Genomic DNA, 24212 nt, shown 5'->3' on the forward strand with positions numbered 1-24212 from the left:
ATCCTGGAGTCCCGGGATCGAGTCCCGCATTGGGCTCCCTGCTTGGCGGGGAGTCTGCTTCTCCCTCTGACCCTCCCCCCTCTCATGTGCTCTCTCTCATTCTCTCTCTCAAATAAATAAATAAAATCTTTAAAAAAATAATAATAAAAATTAAAAAAATAAAAAATAAAAATTTATCTTCCTAAAAAAAGGAGTAAGATAATCACTTTTAAGTAATCCCTTGTCATCTGGAAAGCCCCACTGTAATAACCAATCATTGTAATCACTTTATAAGCCATCCTGGCACATTATGCCCCCAACCTTCATAGGTTTTAAATTTGAAAGCTCCCTGTTCATCAACAGTTCTCATATACACAATGAAGTCTTACTAAATACTATTTGTTGATTAGGGTGTTTTAATTCCGCTATTTCTGGAATTTTGACACAGCACAACCCATTTCAAGTCTCTGCTCTGCCCTAAGCAGATTTTGACAAATACTTAACCTCTCTGTGTATCTGTTCTCTTCATCTTTTAGTTACAGCCACAGTGGTGCCGGCCTCATAGATTCGTGAAGCATGAAGAAGTTCTCACATGGTGCCTTCACAGAAGTGATTTTACCTTATAAGGGCTCTTTAAAAGTTACACATTCAACCTGTAGAAAACTCTTAGTAAAAGAAAAACATTAAGTCAACATTTCTTAGTGGAACTAATAGTAAGTGGAGAATAATGGATTTCAGTTGACATGATACACCTAACCTGCGCCCATTCAGGATCCTTTAGCTCAGAAGATAAACTTAGTCACTGGGAACTGACAAGATGACTGTTGGGGATTTGGCAGTGGGGATGATTTCATCATAGACTATGGCTGGAATCCAGGGCAATTTCTCTCTTCTTTACCATTATATCATCCTTTATTTTACTGGGTGCAGGCCAAGGTCCATAGATTTGATTCTCAAGCCCCTGATTATAGCCAACTCCTTGGGCTTTCTGCCTAAAGGAGTCCCCACATAACGATACCTTTTGGGTTGAGACATTTCCTCAATGATTTTGGATGCAAACTTTTTTTGTATGTTCACAGAGTGGGCAGGGTTGTGTCCAAGGGTAGCACCTGCTTCTGGAGTGTCTTCCAGGCCATCATGCTCAGTCCCAGGAACTCCAGGTGGAGAGGGCTTAAAGTGAAAGCTCCCAAGTACATAAGCACCTCCACAGCCCTGTGCTGGATCCTGCACAGGCTGGTAAACACAATTTTTCTTATGTGTATCACCGGTAAATGGAGCAACAAAAACATCGCAAACAGATTTTGGATACTGTTCTTCGGTTCGTCATGACAAAGCCAGAGACTCATTGTATGCAGCATTGTTATCATCCCCTGATGTGCTGTGTTTGGGGCTCAGGCTCTGGGCCAGCAGCCACATGGTTTTTATCCTGTACAGGCACAAACAGAAGGTCCAACACATTCACAGGACCAACGTCTCCTCCACATCATCTGAGTCCACAGCCACCAAAACCATCTTTCTCCTGGTGAGCACCTTTGTCTACTTTAACATCCTCTCCTCCATCTTTCAAGTCCTTATGTCTGTTTTTGATAATCCCAACTGATCTTCTGGAGCACCACTTCAGTAATCACGGTTTCCCAACTGTCTGTTCATAAGCCATGAGCACAGTGTATCCATGCTCTGCCTTGCCTACATAATACAAAGTCCCTCGTCTAGGAGGAAAATGTAAACTGAGGGTTTCACCCAATATTCAGTCATTCATTCACTCATCCCCCTCAAAATCGTAGGAAACAGTGACATTACAAGAGTGGTGGTAAACACACACACGTGCACATATTTGTATATTATAAAATGTGTGCGTGTGTTTACACATTCATGTGTGTTCATATCAATCTGATTATGATCACCCACCCACAATATTGGAAAATTGTATATAAGAAAGTAAAATTCAAAATACTTATCTTGCCCTTCTAGTTGATTACCTTAACATATATGAAATGTATTTTTCATTTACCTACTTTAGTTCTTACGTCCTAGTTCTATCTCTTGATAAAAATATCTAAATGAATGTAGTCAAACATTTGACTTTAACAGGATTAGTCTTCCATGTTTAACAATGGGCAAATTTGGAAAACATTTACCAACTTATTATGTGTGCTTCATGGTACCTGTTCTAGTTTATTCTAGGTTGACTTCTGTGTTAATAATTCCACATTTTACCTTTTCTGAGGTGCTGTAGATTTAGTATCTTAGATTTCAACCCAGAATTTGCACAATACTTGTAAAAACAAATCATGATGTAAAGTTATTTAATACAGTTAACCTCCACCTTGACAATATAAGGTCACTGAATACTAACCTATTTACCTTCTTAAACTAATTTTTTTAGTTGCTGATACGTATTAAAAAATATTTTTTATGCATAGCTCATGAGTGCACCGCTCACTCAAATTTCACAAACTGAACACACTTGTGTATAGATCCTAGATTAAAAAAGAAAACACTGATAACCTTATGGATGTTTCCTCATGCCCTCCCAGTTACTATCCCCAAGAGTAACCACTATTGTGACATCTAACTGCATACATAAATTTCACCTCTTTGTAATTCAAATGAACGGAATCCTAGAGCATGAACTCTTTTGTATTTGGCTTTTAAAATTCCTTGTTTGGGGGCACCTGAGTGGCTCAGTTGGTTGTGTCCAACTCATGATTTCAGCTTAGGTCATGATCTCATGGGTTGTGGAATTGAGCCCCATGTCAGGCTCCATGCTCAGTGGGGAGTATGCTTAGGATTCTCCCTCCCTCCCTCTCTGTCCCTCTCCCCACTCGCATGAACGACCGCTCTCTCAAGTAAATAAATCTTTTTAAAAAAATAAAATTCCATGTTTGTTAATTTATCTGTTTGGTTTTTTTTTCATGCTATTGGTGACAGAATTCCATTGTGTGAACATCAATTTTTTTTTAATCAATCAACCAATTTAATCATTCTTCTGTCCATGCATGTGAGTGGGTTTCATTTTGGGGCTATCATGAATAGATAGCACTGGTATGTAAATTCTACAATGTGGCTTGGTGATACATGTATAAATTTCTTTTGGGTACATATTTGATAGAGGAACTTTTGGGTCACAGGTTTACATCTACTCAGCTTTTGGAGATAACAGCCAGTTTTCAAAAAGTTTGTACAAATTTCATACCCACCAAAAGTGTATGACACGCCTGGTTTATACACAACTTTATCCATGCCTAGTATTTTCTGTCATTTTCATTTTAGTCTTGTGGTTGGTGTGTGATGTTAACCCAGGCAGTGAGAGGCAGGCCTGAAACAAACAGCTTGACTAGTCTGTTTTTACTCTCCTTCCGGCAGGATAACTGAGGAGTTATCAAGGCTGATAGAAACTGGGTGAATGAAAAGCATTATACCTACATGTCTCTTACCAGTGAACAGCCAAAGGCTGTTGGAAACAAGGAAATGTGCCTGTGAGGGTGGTGTCAGAATGCCCAGAACCCTCCTTTCCCCAACAGACACAGTGATTCAACAACAAAAAACAGATGCATTCCTTTTGTTTGAAATCCATAAACTAGTTGAGAGGTTCCTGCATCCTGGGTGAGCGTCAAACCAGTCACACTGAGGCTGGTAGGAAAATCTGAGACACTCTTGCCATAATCCTTACCCCTGGCACAGCTCCCAGCGTCCCTGAGGGAAGAAAGAGCTGTATCACACAACCAAAGTTCCAACTTTTCCAAGGGCTGCCCAAGGGATTGGTTTGTCTTCTGTCTCAGAGGGCTGATGGAACCTGGTATACTCTAGATGCCTGGAGGCCAAGGGAATAAAGAGAGGTTTAAACAAGCATATAAGCAGGCAACGTAACTCCTCTTCCAGCTCAACGCAGTGTGAACAGAAGAAAAAGTTTAGATTCCACATTCTCCCCGGGCAGAGGAGAGCTGACTGTATGTCCAAAGTCCCAACTTCTCTGGGGGATGCCTGAAAGACTGGCTTCTGTCTCTCCTCTCTCAGACTGACAGGACCCAGCATATTTTAGATGTCTGGGGCCACTACAACAAAGATAGTAGTTCGGACTAGTGTCAAGATTTGAGAGGCTCCCAAAATCTACAAGCCCAGTCCATGAAGACTGGTACAGGTGGCTGTTTTTTCCCTAATGCACAGATACCAACACAGAGTCAAGGAAAATGATGAAACAGGGAAACATATCTCAAACAAAGGAAGGAGATAAGTCTCCAGAAACCAACCCTAATAAAATGTAAATATATGATTTACCTGACAAAGAGTTCAAAATAACCATCATAGGTTACTCAATCAAGTCAGGAGAACAGTGCATGAACAAAGTGAGAATTTCAACAAAGAGAGAGAAAATACAAGTATCAAACAGAAATCTTGGAGCTGAAGAATCAGAACAAAGGAACTGAAAAATTTACTACAGATACTGAACAACAGTCTAGAGCAGAAGAAAGGATGCACATAGGCTGAAAGTGAAGGAATGGAAAAAGATATTCCATACAAATGAAACCAAAGAGAGTAAGAGCAGCTATACTTACATCAGATAAGACAGACTTTCAGTCATTATCAGTCATAAGAGACAAAAAAATCAACATATAGTGATAAAGGGGTCAATTCATCAAGAGGCTACAACAAATATACATACATATAACCCAGTATTGGAGTACCCCAGTATTTAAAGCAAATACTGACAGACCTGAAGGGAAAAGTGGACAATAATACAATGACAGTAGGGGACTTCAATACCCCATTTTCAACATTAATGCATCATCCAGGCAGAAAATCAGCAAGGAAAGAGCAGACATGAAGAACACTATAGACCAAATGGACCTAACAGAGATATATAGAACATTCCATCCAACAGCACTAGAATAATATCTTTTCAAGCGTACATGGAGCATTTTATAAGGCATATCATATGTTGGGCTATAAAGCACATCTTAACAAATTTAAGAAGACTGAAATCATATCATGTATTTTTTCTGAAACATAATGGCATGAAACTAGAAATCAGTAAAAGGAGGAAAACTGGGAAATTCACAGAAATGTGAAAATTAACACACTCCTGAACAATCAACAAGTCAAAAAAAAATCAAAAGGGGAAATCAGAAAGTATACTGAGACAAATGAAAATGGAAACACAACATACCAAAAGTTATAGGATGCAGCAAAAGCAGTTCTAAGAGGAAGATTATAGTAATAAATACCTACATTAAGAAAAAATATCTCAGGGCGCCTGGGTGGCTCAGTTGGTTAAGCGACTGCCTTCGGCTCAGGTCATGATCCTGGAGTCCCGGGATCGAGTCCCGCATCGGGCTCCCTGCTCAGCAGGGAGCCTGCTTCTCCCTCTGACCCTCCCCCCTCTCATGTGCTGTCTCTCTCATTCTCTCTGTCTCAAATAAATAAATAAAATCTTTAAAAAAGAAAAAATATCTCATATAAGCAATGTAACATTATGCCTCAAGAAACTAAAAAAAAAAAAAAAAAAAGAACAAACTAAGACTTAACAGAAGGGAGGAAATAATAAAGAGTAGACCAGAACTAAATGTAATAGAGACAACAAATACAATAGGAAAAAAAAATCTGAAACTAAGGGTTTTTTTTTTTTTTTTTGAAGAAAATGACAAATTGTTAGCTAGACAAACCAAAAAAAAAAGGGCGCGGGGGGAGGACTCAAAAAAATTGTAAACGAAAGAGGAAACATTACAACTGATTCCACAGAAATACAAAGGATCATAAGAAATCACTATGAAAAATAATATGCTAACAAACCAGATAATCTAGAAGAAATAAATTCCTAGATACATACAAGCCTACCAAGACTGGATAATGAAGAAACAGAAAATCTGAACAGACCAATAACAAATAAAGAGACTGAATAAGCAATCAAAAACCCAACAAAAAAAAGCCCAGGTCCAGATCGTTTCACCCGTGAATTCTACCAAACATTTAAAGAATTAACACCAGTTCTTCTAAAACTCCTCCAAAAAACTGAAGAGGAGGGAACACTCCCAAACTCATTTCACAAGGTCAGCATGACTCTGATACCAAAGCCAGAGAAGGACACTATAAGGAAACAAAACTACAGGTCAATATACCTGATGAATACTGATGCAAAAATCCTCAACAAATTATTAGCAAACCCAATTCAAAAGCACATAAAAAGTTCCATACACCATAATCAAGTAAGATTTATCCTTGGGATGGAAGGATGGTTCAACATATGCAAATCAACAAATGTCATAGACCACATTAACAGAATGAAGGATAAAAATTATGATCATCTCAGTAACTGTAGAAAGCACTTAACAAACTTCAAAATCCTTTCATGATAAAAACTCTCAACAAACTGAGTATAGAAGGAATGCACCTCAACAAAATAAAGGCTATATATGAAAAGCCCACAGTCAATTATCACATACTCAAGAGTTAAAGTAAAGCTTTTCCTCTGAGATTAAGAACAATGGTGCCCACTCTCATCACTTCTATTCAATACAGTACTAGAAGTCCTAAACAGAGGAAATCTGTAAGAAAAAAAGGCATCCAAATTGGAAAGGAAAAAGTAAAATTATGTTTGCAGATGATAAAATCTTCTATGTAGAAAAGCCTAAAAATTCCAGAATAAAACTGTTAGAATAAATGAATTCACCAAACTAGCAAAATAAAAAGTCAACAGAAAAATCAGTTGCATTTTTATATGCTAGCCATGAACAATCTGAAAAGGAAATTATAAAAACAATTTCATTTACAATAGCATCAAAAAGAATAAGGAATTAACCAGAGGTAAAAGACTTCTACAATGAAAACTACTAAACATTTCTCAAAGAATTAAACATGTAAAATAAATGGAAATGCATCCCATGTTCATGGATGGGAAGACTATTGCTAAAATGTCACTACTACCCAAAGCAATCTACAGATTTAATGCAATCCCTATCAAAGCCCCAATGATGTCTTTTGCAGAAATAGAAAAACCCATCCTAATCTTCATATGGAATCTTAAGGGACCCTCAATAACCAAAACAATCTTGAAAAAGAACAAAGCTACTGTACTGAACTCACTTTCCTGATTTCAAAACAAAGCTCCTGTAATCAAAGTAGTGTGGTACTTGCCTTTATGGTCAAATGATTTTTAAGAGTGCCAAGGCTATTCAAGAAATGGTACTAGGATAACTGAACACCCACAGGCCAAAACAATGAAGTTGGATTCCTACCTAACACCATATGCAAAAATTAACTCAAAATGCATCAAAGACCTAAAACTCTTAGAATAAAACATTGGTCAAAACTTTCATGACATTAGATTTGGCAATGATTTCTTAGATATGATACCAAAGGTACAAGTAAAACAGAATCCTACAATAATACTTGGCCTTTTGTGTCTGGCTACTTTCATGAGATGTTTCCAAAACCCATCCATGTTGTAGCATGTATCAATACTTCACTTTTTTTAAGTGATTTATTTTGAGAGAGCGTGAACAGGAGGAGGAGCAGAGGGAAAGAATCTCAAGCAGGCTCCCTGCTGAGCGGGGAGCCCTACACAGGGCTCTATCTCATGACCCCAAGATCATGATCTGAATCAAAATCAAGAGTCAGACGCTCAACTGACTGAGCCACCCAGGCATCCCAATCCTTCATTCATTTTTAAGGCTAATACCCATTATATGGATACACCACGCTTCATCAGTTGATGGACATTTGGATGGTTTCCACATTTTGGCTATTGTGAAGAATGCTGTTATCAGTATTTATGTATAAGTTCTTATGGGGACATAGGTTTTCAATTCTCTTGGGTATATACCTAGAAGTACAATAGGTGGGCAAAATGGTAACTCACTGTATGAGGATTCCAGTATCTCCACTTCCTTACCAACATTATCTGCCAATGTACAGACATACAAATTATTTTTGTATATTTGTGTCCTGCAATCTTACTGAACTTGTTTACTGTTTTTTTTTTTTAGTGGATTCCTTAGAATTTCCTATATACATGATCATGTCATCTGCAAATACAGTTCTACTTCTTCCTTTCCAATCTGCATGCCTTTTCTTTTATTTTTCTTGCCTAATTACCCTGAACTACTACTACAATGTTGAAAAGAAGTGGCACGAGTGGGTATTTTTGTCTCGCTTATCTTATATGATAAGAACCCAATCTTTTACCATTATTATGTTATGTGTGGGTTTTTGTAGATACCTTTTACCAGGTTATGGAAATTCCTATTTCTAGTTTATTGAGTGTTTTTATCGTGAAAGTGTGGATTTTGTTAAATGCTTTTTTTTTTAAGCATCAATGGAGATGATCATGTTGTCTTTTATTGATAGGGTATATTACACTAATGCTGGCCTCAGAATGAGTTGGGAAGTGTTCTCTCCTCTTCTACTTCTGAAAAAGTTTGTGAAAAATTGGTATTAATCCTTTAAATGTTTTGGTAGAATTCACTGAAGCCATCTGGGCCCAGACTTTTGTGGACAGTCTTTTGATTACTAATTGAATACATTCCATATATTCCCAAGACACTGTTTCTGGCTGTGATGTGTATTCCATGCAAGAGGGATAAAAACTCCAAAGTCTAAGTTGGGGTTTTGCTGCTATAGTAGCTCAGATCAGGTTTTGCCCCAAATAACTCATTAAAAAGCCTACCATGGATTTCTACATTTTGCATCATGGTTAAGAGATTAGGACTCCAATTTCCTATAGGGCCAGCCATGCCCTGCTTCTTCTCATCTAGCTTGTAGGGCCAGCTTCCGTCCTTGGCTGGGCCCTAAAAGGATCTTAAGCTACCAGAGGAAATTAAGGCATTTTTTTCTTCTGGGAGAGATTTGTTGAGTTCTGATCTGGTAAGTCCGTAAGAGCCCACATCAGACACCCAAAACACTCTGGGTCTGTGTCCTCAACTGAAAAACATAGCTGGACAGGGAAGAACTAAAGGGAGTGGCTTGAGTGGGGATTTCCTCGAGACAGGAGGGCTGATGACAGGGCATGTGTTGAGACTTCATGTTTTGATTAATCTGAGAACAGAAGAGCAACAGGACCTTCCTTCCAGCTGCTTCTCTTGTAACTTCCTGTGGGTTTGAAAAGCAGAAGTGGCCTCAAAGCCACCTCCTCAATGTCTCTGCATACTCTCCTCAGCCCCAGACCCAGCTTCCTTCCCTTGCCCCCAGGACCATCATCCCAGCCTCCTCCACGGCACCAACTTCATCTGACCCTGGAAAGATCCCCCGCCCCCCCCACCCCCGGCCGAGTCTTACTCCATCTGGTCCCTCTGGGTCACATTCAATCCCTTCCCGGTATTTGGAGGCTCATCAAGATCTGGCCCCTACACACTTATCCATGCTCCCCTATGCCACTCCACCTCTTTCCCCACTCTCCGTACTGAATTACTTCTGTTTCCCAAGAAGCGAGGAGGGAAAGCTTTCCAGGTAGAGGTTCAAAGGCTGGAGATGCTGAAGTACATGTGGGTTTGCAGGAACCCTCCTTTCCCAGGTGAATCTCAGAAGCCTTGAATCCTGGTTGCCAAGATGACTGCATCCTTCCCTTTACTCCCCTATCCAAGTGTCACCAAGTCCCAATCTGTCTCCTTGGGAAGCTTTGTTTCCCTTTTTACCTACAACCTCCCCAACTGCATGGTACCTGCCTCCAGCTCAAAACTCCTCTCTTGCTTAGACCATATCCTCCCAGGTTTCCTGGCTTCAGGTCTCCCCCTTCAATTCTGATACTGTCAGTCCTTTACCAAAAACCCGTGTGGCTGCTCTGGCTTCCAGGATAAAGTTTAAATCTTCAGCTTGCTCCAAACGCTCAATATACTCTGTAATCGGCCTTGTCTCCTTATGCTGTTGATGCCTCCACCTGCCTGTAGCAAAGCAAAGATGGAGCCCAAAGTTTCTCTCTGGACCATGTGTGGCCGACTGTCACACTGGCATCCCCCAGTGAACCACACCTCTAGGTTTCCACATCTTGCGAGGTCACCTCCTGCACTGACTCTGGACTTGGCCACGTGACTTGTTTCAGCTTGTGATGCAAGCAGAGGTTTGAACGCACTTGTAAACTGGGACTTGTTCTCTTGGAAACGGCTCTGGAACCATAAGCCATCAGATAAAGAGATCCAGCCACCCTGGAGAGGCCACAGTGAGAGACGGTGTACCAGGCCTCAGCTGAGGTGGTACTCCCAGACATGGGGGTGAAGAAGTTGTCTTGAACATTCCAGCCCTAGTAGATACCGTATGGAGCAGAGGAATCTTCCAACTGAGCTGGGCTCAGACTGCAGAATTATGAGGAATAATACATTTTCATTGTTTTAAATCACTAATTTTGGGGGGTGGGTTGTTATCCAGTAAAATATAAATGAAACACGATGGAGCATTCATTTGAATGTCCTTTTAGGAATTAGTGGTGGATTGCCAACTGAACTTTCATTCATCAGGCTGAAGGTGACCACACTGCCCCACCTCCCAAACTCATCAATTCTTCACCCAGTGAAGAATTCTTCACTCAGTGAGTCCTTCAAGTATTTATATCCTAGGAAAGTACGGTACATTTGTGTTGGGTGTAGGGTGGGGGACCAAACTTAAACCACAGGTCCTTCTCTTATGAAACTAACATAAGCGAATAATGGGAGGAACAGGATCTCCTACCCCTCATCCCCCAGGACAGTTGGGCCTAACAATCAGTATGGATTCAGTAACATGAGGGCTGAGCCAGTAATACCACTTTGCCACCCAGTGCCAATTTCCCCTCCACCCTGTTGAGCAAAATTTCACTCAGTATCACGTCCTTTGTGAAACCTTACACGTACCACCATCCACTAAGTCTCCTGCTCCTCTCTCCGGGGCTCTTTGGCCCCTGCATCAGTTAGAATTCGGGTGACCTGCAAGTGATGAAACCCCAAATGAACAGTCACTCAAACAGTTTAACTCTCCCAGGTAACCAATATTGGTGTGGGCTTTCACAGCACCAGGGACCCAGGCTCCTCTTATCTTGTTCTGCCACCTTGCTGGGCCTATGCTCCTAAGATCACTTCCTGGCCCAAGACGGTTGCTCCCACTCCAGCCATCTGGTCTACAGTCCAGAGTGCAGGAAGGAGGAAACGCAGGGGGCATACACCTCCTCCCTTAGGAACACTTCCTAGAGGCAGCACACACCACTTCTGTTCACATGTTATTGGCCAGAATTTAGTCACAGCACCACACTGAATGTCCAGAGACCTGGAAAAATGCCTCGAAGCCAGGCAGACATGTGCCCTGCTACAAATCAGTGTCTCTATTAATTAGTGAAGGAATGGGAACACAGATATTGAGGGAAATGGGTTCCCATCTTGCCAGTCCCCTTCCCATTCCCTGTTACAGCCCTGATTTTCCTGGGACTTCCTCAGGGACAGAGCCTGACCCACAGGGGGCTCTCCAGCAACTTATAGCTGACTCCAGCTGACTGCTTCTCACATGCCATGCAGCACAGTTATCCACTTTACATGTATTAACTCATTTAGTCTCACGCTGCGATTTAGATTCTATCATTATTCTCATTTTAAAAGCACAAAACTGAGTTAGAGAAACTGGGTAACCTACTAAAGGTCACACAGCCATTAATTAAAAGAACTAGGCTCTGGACCCAGGCAGTTTGACTCCAAGGCACCTGCTCTGAACCACCACATACTTGACTAATGTCTGTGAAACTAGCTGCATCACCGGACTCTCCTAGCCAGAAACCTCATGGACTCTCTATCCTGGAGGCCAGCTACACTCCTGGTGTGGCACCCCTCCTCCATGCTATTGACTAAAACCAGAGGACCAGCTATTTCTAGACCTTTATTTCTCTGTGAAAAGGGAAAACAGGAATAAAATAAAAACGGCACAGCTGACACACAAAAAAAAACCACTGGGGGGGGTGGGTAAAGGAAAGGAAGAAGGGAGAAAGGAGGTGGAGAAGTAGATGGGGTAGGGGGTCCCCATTACAGCAGCAGGAGCCAGTGACCTGGGACGCTCACATCTCTCCCCTGCGGGCAGAAGTGGCCCCTTCCTCCCAGGGTCACTGCCCTGTCCCACCTGGGCTCCCCCAAGCCTCTTGGGAGGTGGGCAGTGAGAAGTCAGATTCCCAGGCTGGGGAGAGGAAGAACCGTGCTGAGGGAAGGGGCCTGGGGTCAGACCATGCACAGGGAGTGACAGCCAAAGTCCCCCCTCTGTCTCCCCAAGGAAGGGACCTGGGGGGGGAGGGTGGACACCAGAGGCCGGCGTTGGCTCCTCTTCCAGCATCAGGCGAGAGACAGAACTGGGGGAACAGGAACAGGAGGGAGTCAGAACCACAGCTAGCCCTCTGCCCACAAGTGCTCCTGCATATCCCCCTCCCAGGAGCTGCTGTTCTCAGGCCTAGGCCCATCCTTGCAGACCACCCTCCCGATGGGGTCTCCGAGTTCACGCCTTACCAGTCAGAGCTTCCTGGGCAAAGTATTTGACATCCACATCCTGATCCTGGGTCAGCTTCTCTAGGATGGGCTTGACTTCGCTCTGCAGCGTACTGGAAGGACAAAGGGAAGGCAAGGAAAGGGGTGAGCCAAGCTGGGCAGGGGGCCGCAAGGCAGGCAGAGCGCTCCTGGGCAAGGAGGGGTTCACACACACAGACGGCATGTGAGCCCAGACATGAAATTACTTTGTAGGCTGGAAGTCTAACAAACTAGAACAGAGGTCTCAGTGATCCAGAATAGGCAAAGGGGGGTCAGACAGTCTGGGAAAGTGGGGCACAGAATAACAGGACCCACAGGTCTCTGAGGCTCAGCAAATGGATGTCTTTATTTAAAGTATTTACTGAGGCCTACTCTGCATTAGGTTGAGTAGAGTGGTAAATCCAACACCTGATTCTTGCCCATGGAGAGCTTGGGCTAGAAGGAAGACACAGACCAAACTGACCATAAGTAACAGAGAAGTGTCAAGTGCCAAAGAAGTACCTGGCCCAATGGGAGCCAAGGGGAGGTATCTACTCTCAAGTAAGGGGCCCTAGGAAATCTACCTGCACTGAAAGTCAGGTGTTTGGGAGAAATGAAGGCATGTCCCCTTCAGTTAACAAACTGTTCCTCTGCCCCACACAACTACCATTCTTACTTCTACCATCTAGATCCGTTTTGCCTATTTTTGAACTTGATATAAATGGAATCACAGACTATGTTTTCTTGGGTCTGGCTTCTCACTGAACATGAGGTTGGTGAGAATCATCTGTGTTGTGAAGCAGAGCAAGAGTCTTCATCACTGAACAGTCTCCACTTGTAGGAACAAACCACAGTTTATCCACTGTACTGTGGACATGCACTTGGGCTGTTTCCAGTTCATGGCTAATATGAAGAAAGCTACCACAAACATCCTTTTGCTAGAAATAAGCACTCACTTCTCTTGGATATATGCCCAGAAATGGACATGTTGTGCCGGCTCACAGTGAACACATTCTTAGCTTCGCTAGATTCTACCAGTTTTCAGTGACTGTACCCATTTACCACTTACAGCCCCATCTGCTGTGTATGAGAATTCCAGCCATTCTACCAACACCAAATGACCCTGAATTTTTTTAAGGTTAGCCATTCTGGGGTGTCCTTTTCTCTTCTAAAGATTTTATTTATTTGACAGAGAGCGAGCGAGGGAGTGCACAAGTGGGGGATTGGGAAAGGGAGAAGCAGGCTCCCTGCTGAGGGGCTCGATCCCAAGACCCCAGCATCATGACCTGAGCAGGAAGCAGAGGCTTAACCAACTGAGCCACCCAGGCGCCCCCTGGGGTGTCTTTTCATTTACAATTTCCCAATGACTGATGATGCTGGGCACCTTGTCATGTACACATTGGCTACGAGGAGATCTTCTTTTGGAAGTACCTGTTCAAGTTGCGTTTTGCCTATCTCTTGCATTTGTCTAATTGACTAGCAGGAAAGTACTCTGGATGAATCAGTCCCTTGTCAGAAAAATGTATTACAAATACGTCCTCCCCCCATCAGTGGCTCACCATTTTACTCTCATAATGTTCTCCCTCAATGAAGTTCTTTTACTCAAGGTGAGCTCATCAGCCTTTTCCCATGGGGAGCTATTTAACAAATCTGAGCAATTTAAACAAATCTTTGCAAGTCTTAAGGATGTTGTCCTGTTTTCTTCCAGAATCTTTACTTATTTTTCTGATTCTGATCTGTTAACTCTAATTTGCTTACATACCCAAGTGGGAGGTTCCCCCCACCCCCACATGCATATCCAATTGACCCAGTCATGTATGAAAATACCTACATCTCCCTCCTGAACTGCAGTGGTACCTACTGTTATATACACACGGGTCTGTTTCTGTGCCCTTGACTCTGTTTCTTTGGGCTGTATTATTGTGCCAACACCTCACTTCTTAATTACTGTGGCGTCCTAAGTCTTGGTATCTGGTAGTTGAAGTCTTCCAACTTTTTTCTTTTTTAGGACCACCTTTGCTACTCCAGATCTTTTCATTTCCATGTTAACTTCAGAATCAACTTGTCAAATTTTCAGTAAAGGATCTGCTAAGACTGACTGAGATTATAATGAATCCATACAGAAATTTGGGGAACCATCCCATCCATGAATATTAAGCAGATCTTTAATTTCTCAAAGCAGTGTTTCATAGTTTTCACTAAAGATGTGATACACCTCTCATTAAATTTATTCCCTGGTATTTGATGATTTTGGTGCAACAAATTGCATACATATACAAAAATAATTTATATTTGTTAATTTCATTTTCTCACATGTTGCTACTAGTATATAGAACTGCCACCCCACTGTCCCCTCCCACTATGAGATAGGCCACGGGAATTCTCATTCCACATTTGAGGAAACTACGACCTTGGGAAGGTGAAGAGATAAGCCAAGTTTACACAGTAAGCGAAGACACACACTGGGTCTCAAACCCTAGGCTCCAACTTCAAAGGTCAAAGATTAGGATGCCTAGAACCAGTCCCACCAGCGTGTGAGGGAGGATCCAAGCCTCACCTGTTGTCCAGGATAGGCCCTATCTTCTGTAGGGACTTGGCCACATTGAAGCGGACGTTGGCGACAGGGTCCCCAGCCATACGCAGGACTGTAGGCAGCATGTGCTTGGTGGTGATGTCCTGCCCACAGACCTCAGACAGCACCTGGGGGCGGTGAGCAACAGAGAGGTGATTATACAAAGTTCATGGCTAACTCCCATTTCCCCCTTCCTCTGACCAGGCCACCTCAGGGATGAACAGGCCTGAGGGTGACACTGGGCAATATGGGGGATTCTGAGCCCAGGTTCGCCCACCCTGGGGTCAGCTGCTTCTCCTGAAACTACCATCTCCACTAATGCCAAATACCACTGTCTCCTTGTCCTGGAAACCCCCAGCCCAGACTGTCCTGGTCCCATTTCCCCATCCTCAGAATTCTCTTTATCTTCTGGGGATGGGCTTGATTCCTAACCCTTGGCATGCCTTCCTTTAGTGTGATGGTCTCCAAGGTGAGATGTGGGAAGAAATCATCAGAGAACACTCAGTTCTACCTATATGTTTTTAAATTCTATCTTTTAATTTTTAGTTATGTGTATGGTTTATTTAAATGAACAGAAAGGAACCCTTGCTGCATATTACATTAACTGCTCTAAACCCTTTGCACGTACGGCCAGATTAATCTTCACCACCTCATGAGTACTGTGATTACCAGCACGAGTGCTCTACTAGTAAGAAAACTAAAGCACCCGAGCAGTTAGGAAATGTCCCAAGGTCCGTGACTAACATATGGCAGAGCTAGAATTAAAGAGTAGGTCTGACTCCAGAGCCTGCACACAAAACCAATCATAAACAAGTATACGTATACACTTTGTGGAGGAGAGGGATGCTCGGAAAGGTTTGGCAGTCACTGCTCAGCAGGCCAAGCCTCCCTAGTCTTGGGGTTCCCACCATGCAGGTCCCCACCCCCTGGCCTGTAGTTCCTCGGGGACTCATCCCTGCCCCCCCAACCTCACCATGTCCCCACTCCCAAGCCAGACGTCTTCCTTAGGACGCCCGCCATCCCTCCTCTCCCAGGTACTCCCAGTTCCCTGGGCACAGGCCAGCGGGCAGGTGGGGGCGCTCACATTGATGCAGAAGAGCGTAGTCATACGGTGCAGGTAGTTGGGGTCCCCAGACATGGCCAAGACCTTGGGGATGATAGTGGCATGGGCCCACTCCTTCCCAAATTTCTCCACCAACTTCTTCAGGTTGCTGGTGGCCGCCTCACGGATGGCATAGACTGCAGAAGGGCAGGGGTTCAGGAGGTGGAGGAGTGAGCAGGCAGGGAGTGACAGGCACTCGCATACCTAGGTACTAAGCTGCAGGTGAACCGAACGGTTTGCTATGTGCTAAAGGCAGGGTTATCTTCCCAATGGCTCCAAGACACAGGTTTCGCTATTGGCCTTTTATAAATGGGCAAACTACAGCTCTAAGAAGTGATGTGCCCAAGCAAATCACTCAGTAATTAGTATTTGGAACAGTAACGATACAGACAATTGTTAACTTCAATTTTTACCCGTCAGTGAAAACAATGAGCAGTTCTCACGACAGCCCCGAAAGACTGAGAAGCCCCCTCTTTCACAAAGGCATGTACTTGAGCTTCCACAGCCAGGGGGCAGGATTCCAGCCCAGGTCATCTACCCGGTGGCCCTCACACTCTCTCTCTCTACTGTACCAGGCCACCCCTACGTGATCTGCTCTATCCCCCTCCCATCTTGCATTTCTCTAGGATTCTAAAAAGCCAAGGAGTTGGTCCACATAAGCAGCTGGCCTGGGAGAGTGACTCCACACCCCTCCCGGCCCCAGCCAATGCCCATCTATCCTTCCTGGAGCACCAGCACCCTCCCCCATCCTACTGGAGAGACTCACCATGATCCACAAGCCAGGCCATGCACAAGGAGTTGAGCTTCTCATCAAAGAACTCCACCCCCTTCAGAAGAATAAAAGGTTAAGGAAATCAAGGGAGACTGGGTAGTTTCCAGCGATACCCCAGGGAAACACCCCCACCCAAACACATCGGGTATTTCTCAGCTTCATCTGGGGGGCTCCTCTCCCTTCTCTTTTCTAACTGAAGTCTACTCACCTTTATAGCCCCATTCCCCGTGCCCCTTCCTCCTACTCCCCAGACAGCCCGTACAGGCCCCAGTGACACTGTCATAGCCCTGGACACACTGCCCACGACAAGGCCTGACCCCAAGCCACCTCACTCACCAGCTGTCCAGCCAGCAGGGGCATGTACTCAATGATGGCCAGCCGCACTCGCCACTTGGCGTCTTCAGCCAGCTCCACAATGGCGGGCAGCAGGGACTGGGACAGCTGCCGGATCCCGATCACCTCATTCACGCAGTCCAGGTTGGAGATGATGTTCAGCCGCACCTCCGGGCACTGAGGAGAAGACAGGGGTCTGAGAAGATGCACCTGGCCCAGAAGAGGGCTGAGAAAGTTGCGCCGCAACAACTCCGTAGAAGCCGCACTTCCTGAGGGCCTGCTACTGCCCTGCCCAGCTCCTCCTGAGCAAGCAACATGGGTTATTATGGGAGGCAGTTTTCAAATCTCACCAGAGAGCACAAGACATGTTCATTCATTCTGAAGAACCTGCAGGAATCATTGCAGAAATATGGTGCTCTGGAAAAGAGACGTGGTAACATTCCTACTCTGCTGGGTGCCGGCTGGGAGCCCATCAGCAGGGGACGGTATCTCCCTGGCTGTTAATCTGTGACAGGGAAGCAAGCATCTAGCCTCGGGGGTGGTTGAGGTCATTAGAGTGCCTGCTGGCATCTGATCCACAAGAGGCCTGATGTGTGGGAGCTCATTAGAATCACTTCTGTGACTTCTATTCTCGCTGCTAGTCTTTTTTTTTTTAAAGATTTTATTTATTTATTCATGAGAGACAGAGAAAGAGAGGCAGAGGGAGAAGCAGGCTCCCAAGGAGCAGAGAGCCCGATGCGGGACTCGATCCCAGGATGCTGGGATCATGACCTGAGCCGAAGGCAGACGCTTAACCATCTGAGCCACCCAGGCGCCCCTCGCTGCTGGTCTTTGAGCTCTGTAAGGAGCACATCTCATTCATCCTTATGTCTCCGGTGCCTGGCACAGTCTCTGGCCCATAGCAGGTGCTCAACACATTTCTGCTCAAAGAATGCACAAAGGAATAAGGAAATATTTTTGAGTTCCTGTTGACTACCAGTATTATGAGCACTGACTTACTACGTATGTATACACACACATACGTTACTATACATGTATATACATATACACACATACGTACCCCACCTACTTCCATAAAGCATGTGAACAACTTGTAAGAAAAGGCACATAAACACAATTAGTTGTTAATCAAAACAGAAGCCCTACTAGATCCTTGTCTCAAATCACATATTCCTAGATGGCAGACATCACAAGAAGTTCTAACTTGAACCAAGTGAGAAACAAATCACTGAACCAAGTAAACCAGTGTGCTTTGCAATAAAGGGTTAACTCAGCAAGTCCAGGTTGCTCAAACTCGGCACATTCCGAACAAGTACTGGGCCCTTGACCAGCTTCTGGGAGATCTCTAAGCCCCTGGAATAGCCTATGTGGTGAGAGTACCCTTGTGGTTACCTGGGAGACTTGGGCTGTGCCAGACATTATGCTAACAACATGACTTACAGCAAGGACCGAGCTATCCACTTGACCTCTGGAGGGCCTGCAGACCGAGTAACTGAGGTCAACCATGCAGGCAGCTCCAATCCATGGCCATGTAACCAATCCCCAATAAAATCCCTGGAAACCAAGGCACAGTGACCTTCTGTGGTTGGCAATACTCTGTGGATGCTGTCACATGTCATCCATGGGAGATTTAAGCTCCGTCCACAGGACTGCACAGGAGAGGACACCTGGCAGCTCATGCCGAGTCTCCCCTGTGCACCTTTTTCCTGACTTTATCCTTTCACTGTGACCAACAGCAACCCCAAGTAGGAGAGCTTTTCTGAGAGGGCTGTCTTAGCAAATCACTGAACCTGAGCATGGTGGTGGGAAGACAGACGCAGAAAGCAGTGAAGAGTAATGCAACTGCTGAAAGGACAAGGGGGGGCTCGGCTGGCACCTCTCAAGTAAAATCCCCAGAGTCCCGCCAACAAATGCCTCTTTCCTTTATCAAACACAGTAAGGCTCTTATTTAGGAACAGAAGACAGACAATTCCCTGCTGGCTAGTCCAATGGCTGAAGGAGAACTCTCAGAACCAACACCATTTCCCTCCCTACACGGTACTAATTCATTCCTTTCTAGAGCCAAGGATACTGAGGGAGGGAGAAACTATCCCAATACTGACTACCCTGTTGGTTTCCCCTTTCTATGACAGTTGCTTTAAATCTTAGAGTGGATTTAAACTTTTTTTTTTTTAAGATTTTATTTATTTATTTGACAGAAAGAGACACAGTGAGAGAGGGAACAGAAGCAGGGGGAGTGGGAGAGGGAGAAGTAGGCTTCCCGCTGAGCAGAGAGCCCGATGCGGGGCTCGATCCCAGGACCCCGGGATCATGACCTGAGCCGAAGGCAGACGCTTAATGACTGAGCCACCCAGGCACCCCAGGATTGAAACGTTTGTGAAACGTTGATTACATAAATTGTATCAACTCATGTAAATAACTGAACATTAAGTCAACTTTTCTTTCTCTCTTTTTTTTTTTTAAGAGATGGGGAGAGGCGAGCGGTGGGAGAGGCAGAGGGAAGGAGAGAGGGAATCTTAAGCAGGCTCCACACCCTGCATGGAGCCCAATGTGGGGCTCAGGGCTTGATCTCATGACCCTGAGATCATGACCTAAGCCATTTTGACGTGAGTCAAAATCAAGAGTCAGATGCTTAACCGTTCAAGTCACCCAGGCACCCCTCAACGTTGCTTTTCTTTCTTTTTTTCTTTTAAAGATTTTATTTATTTGACAGAGACACAGCGAGAGGGAACACAAGCAGGGGGAGTGGGAGAGGGAGAAGCAGGCTTCCTGCGGAGCAGGGAGCCCGATGCGGGGCTCGATCCCAGGACCATGGGATCATGACCTGAGCTGAAGGGAGATGCTTAACAACTGAGCCACCCAGGCACCCCCTCAATGCTGCTTTTCTTAAAGGGACAATGTTTTATAAACATTGGGCACAATGTTTATAAAAGCCTGAACTGTCATAATGTTAAGAGATTATACCTATTCTTTCTTTTCCTAAGAAAGATTTCTGGAGTGGGAACAGCCCCATCTGCCACCCTAACCCCAGTCTAGGAAGGCAAGTTAGTTTGGATGTGCATGTGTCAGAATCTACTCCAGGGGAATGTAATAAAGATGATCCAAGTCAACTGGGCGGACCAAGATGTGGTCAGAGTCAGGGCTGGCAAGGGTGAGGAGGGAGCCTCGCATTATCCCTAACTTGGTATGAAGGCATCAGCAACACCCAATATAAAGAGGGAAATTTCTTCTTTGAATAAATTGGAAATCAACCAGATTGAGGTCTCATTTGAATAAAAAACAAGTGAAAGGCATCTAAAACCATCGTGATGGCCTTTCTGTACTCTGTAGAGACCCACGTGCTCAGTCTGGCCTGCTTTCAAATGTGATGAAGAATTAAGGGAGTTAGCACCTACCCAGGGCTGTGAATGTCCTGACAGTGAATGGGCCTCTTTACTTTCCCTGAAGGTTAGACATACACAATCCTAAAGATGGAAAATACTGCACGTACCCATATGGGAGTCTCACCTCTGGAGACGAGGAAGAAATGAGCATCTAACAAACCACCACCTAACTGAGTATGGACTCTGCAGCAACACACGAGCCAAACCAAGCCTCCTGTGTCAACAGGCTTACTTCCCCCAGTTGCCATGTCACTCCCTGGTGCAGAGCATCAGAAAGCCCATCTCAGAAGGCCCAGAGGAGGAACTCTGGGCCACAGCTGAAGAGCAACTCTTGCTGGGGTGTCTGAAAGGTCAGGTATAATTCTGAGACTCCATGTCAGCCAGAGACCAGAGATAGGAGAAGCCTTTCTCAGATGAAGGCTTTCCCACAAACCAACCCTTACCCTCAGGAAGGGCAGAAAACGATTTCCTTGTTGAAACTACTCTGGTCATAAAACAACAACAAAACAAGGCTTTGAAATGAGCCAATAAACCGAGTGTGTGTGTGCAGTGAAGGGTTAACTCAGCAGGCCTGGACTGTCCGAAACCTACACTTTTCAAAGACAGGGCTGGCCCCCACCTAGCTCCTGGGAGGTCACCTGAGCCCCTGGTGCATAAGGCACAGTGTCCTGAACACATGAGAAGAGAAGGCGCAAACAAATACAACGCCTTACACCACGTAACTTCAGGCATATCCAGAAAAAGGCCTTTTATTTGGATAAGTTTATAAACCCTATCACATATAAAATATAAAGTTCACAGATCTAAAATTGAAATCTCAAATACAAGCCAGATGACTAACTCACACCAAGAAAACCACGATGGGTTTTTTTCTTTTCTTCTTTGCAAGAGAAGCTGCGCTGGGACAGACCACGGCTGCGGGAGTATGATCGCCACGCAGCACTTGCTAATGGCGAAACCAGTGCAGAAACCGGCTCTGGCTCCAGCTCCGGCTCCCGCACTGTTTTAGCACGTGTGGGCTCACCTTCACACTCAAGCTCAGTGTGGATCTCTCCTCGACGCCAGAAAGCAAAATGCTCCCCAAGACCCTGGTGAGGTGTTAAAAGGACACAAAAGCCAATTCGAGGGACTCTCACCAGGCAAGCTGTCCCCATTTAAGCATCAGAAGTGAATATAAATCATAACAAGTTATAACTACAAAAAGCATACTTCTAAAAGAAAACATATGTGAAGCACTTTACTTGGGTCATAAAATTTAAGTCATTACAAAAATTATGGTTTAAACTGTAACAACTGATACAAATAAATGACCAAAAGTAAGATTACTAAGCTTCTCTTTAAAGGGCGCATTGTCTGTAATTCTGGGGCTGAGAGATTATCCCATCATAGCAGAATTTAAAAACGTGACATTTTGGGGCCAGTGGCAGAGGACTCAGGCTGATGTGATTTCCTAGTACTGGGTGTGCTGGGGGGCGGGGGGTGTAGGGAGAGCAGGGAGGCAGGAAGACTGAGGCCTTTGGCAGAATGAGTCACACTCCAGCAAACTGTCTCACCATCTGCCTGGTCACCACCATGACAAGAACCAGGGAGCCTGCAAACCACCCCCGCCCCACACGGTCCTGTCCGCATCTCTGCAGCCACACCTCTCTCCCACCAGCCTGGTCTCCCTGTACCTCTCCTGGCCTCCCCACTGCGTTCTTTCTTTGACAATAGCCTCAGGGTTCCTTTCTAACACCCAGATCTGTTCCAGTGCCTCCAGCTGCCCACCGTTTGGTTCAAGTCCAAACTCCTTCCTTGGCTGTCACCCCACGACCTGTCCAGCCATCACCCAGCACACACTCATCTTCTGTGCTCCAGGCCAACTGAACAGCAAGGTGTGGTCACATGACTGGCTCTGGCCAATGGGGTGTGTGGGGAGGGAACAGACTGATGGGTGCTCTCTTTTGGGTCTTGCCCTTACGAGGACCACACTTCCTGCTGTCTAATACCTTCTGCCTCCATACTGGCTGGGGGTGGTGAAAATCAGAGCAGCTGTCTCAGACCCAGAGAGCGCGGAGGTCAGCAGGGCTAACCCCCAGCATAGGCCCACCTAGCTCTGAACTGTTGTGAGAAAATTAATTCTCTTATGTAAGCCACTGTATTTTGGGGTCTTCATTACAGCACCTTTACCTAAATTTTAAAAGACACAAATGTATCACAGCACCTACACGATCATGGAATCATGGGATTGCCCATCTGTCTCTCTCTACTATCAGTCTCTGAAGGTCTCTGAGAAGTACAACTGTCTTAGATTTTTTTGGTATCCCTGACACCCAGAAAAAGAACCAGCACAGAGCAAGGGCATGCAAAACGTTGCCTAATAAGTGAATGAGCGAATGCACAGTCCACAGTGCCCACCAGTATTCAACTCATTAGGGACCTGGGTGTCTGTTAAGATTCTAGGAGACTCCCGGCCAATCTGGGAAAGCAGCTGACCCACCTGTCACCTCTGCCAACCGAGGGCTCGAGCCTTTGCGGCACCCTTACCTCATCCTTCAGCTGAGCCAGGAAGAGGGGCAAGAGGTGCTCAATGGTGTTGTCTTTGCCCAGGATGGGCGAGAGGCCCATGATGACGGAGGCCAGGGCCGACTTCACGTGTTGGTTGGCATCTGACACCAGCTCCTGGGAGGGAGAAGGAAGGGGGAGCCACAGGGTCAGGATGACCCCTGCAGCAGCAAGTGACCAAGCACACTCCCACCTGCTACGAGGCCTGAGCCCTGGCCTGCTTCTGCCCTTCTCCCTCATGGAGCAGGGATGGTTTAGGGTACAAAGGTACAAGGCAGTTTCTTTACCTGTCCCGCCTGCTTAGAGCTCCATGAGCCTGCTCCTAGAAGCCCCCCACCCTAAGGCCAAAGCTCTTAGAACTTTTGAGGGGAAGCACTCCCACTCCAAGCTCAGCCCCAAACCTCAGATTCTGCCTGCACTCAGGGACCCCACCTGCTTCCAACCCAACACCGCCCAGTCCTAGAAGGCTGGGGACTGTTTGCCTCTGAATGTCCATAAAGCCCAATGTCCACCCCTCCTCTTCAGCAGGATCTGCCCTCTTCCTCCCACCAAACTCCTTGTCACCTTGATGCAGGGTAAGATCTGGGTCATGATCACATTCTCCCGACAGTCAGCTGAGAGATTCTCACAGAATTCTGTGGGAGGGAGAAGGGAGGCAGAGGAAGGTGAGACCTGATGTCCTGGTTCTGCCTCGGGCCCCTCGGACACCCTCCCATTTGCTGTGTTCTGGTTGCCAGCACCAACCTTTGACCTTGTGGGAGGCTGCGGCCCTCACCTCGGCCTCACAGTCTTTCATCAGGTTCTGGAAGGCAGGCACCAGGTCGGTCTTGGTGATCTCAGGCCCCACTGCTTTCTGGAGCTGCAGACAGAAAGCAGGGGGAGTGAGAGGGCTGGGCAGTACTCTGGGTGAATGAGACCAGAATCAAAGTTAAAGGCACCAGAACTGGGGGTGAGAAGAACGCGGCCCTCGGAATCACTGCTGAGATCTACTCCCAGCACCACGGGGTGAGCCCAGGCAAGTCTCCAAGTCTCTCTGAGCCTGTTTCCTCAAAAGCAGAATGAGGGCCATGAGAGTACCTACCGCACGGTGTTG

The 24212-nt window shown here is 45.4% G+C and overlaps 1 protein-coding gene and 1 pseudogene across 5 annotated transcripts in view; one reads left to right on the top strand and one right to left on the bottom strand.

The window, feature by feature from the left end:
* Nucleotides 1–537: 537 nt before the first annotated feature.
* Nucleotides 538–1579, top strand: LOC110573001 (annotated as a pseudogene). Its single transcript, XR_002479889.2, has one exon. The product of XR_002479889.2 is annotated as a vomeronasal type-1 receptor 4-like (transcript).
* Nucleotides 1580–11789: 10210 nt separating this feature from the next.
* Nucleotides 11790–24212, bottom strand: part of PPP2R1A (protein phosphatase 2 scaffold subunit Aalpha) — a 39024-nt gene continuing 26601 nt past the window's right edge. For 3 of the 4 annotated variants that reach the window (XM_021681453.2, XM_021681455.2, XM_021681454.2), the window contains 9 exons: nucleotides 23864–23978; nucleotides 23684–23754; nucleotides 23102–23236; nucleotides 17196–17369; nucleotides 16854–16914; nucleotides 16070–16224; nucleotides 14971–15113; nucleotides 12417–12508; nucleotides 11790–12262 (listed from right to left, as the gene is read on the bottom strand). In XM_021681453.2, coding sequence (XP_021537128.1) covers nucleotides 12246–12262; nucleotides 12417–12508; nucleotides 14971–15113; nucleotides 16070–16224; nucleotides 16854–16914; nucleotides 17196–17369; nucleotides 23102–23236; nucleotides 23684–23754; nucleotides 23864–23978 — 963 coding nt within the window. In that variant the 3' untranslated portion in view covers nucleotides 11790–12245. The remainder of the gene's footprint in view (nucleotides 12263–12416; nucleotides 12509–14970; nucleotides 15114–16069; nucleotides 16225–16853; nucleotides 16915–17195; nucleotides 17370–23101; nucleotides 23237–23683; nucleotides 23755–23863; nucleotides 23979–24212) is intronic. The other variant, XM_044921997.1, reaches the window with a different exon arrangement.

This window comes from Neomonachus schauinslandi, chromosome 16, assembly GCF_002201575.2.
Source record: "Neomonachus schauinslandi chromosome 16, ASM220157v2, whole genome shotgun sequence".
NCBI classification, from domain to species: Eukaryota; Metazoa; Chordata; class Mammalia; order Carnivora; family Phocidae; genus Neomonachus; species Neomonachus schauinslandi.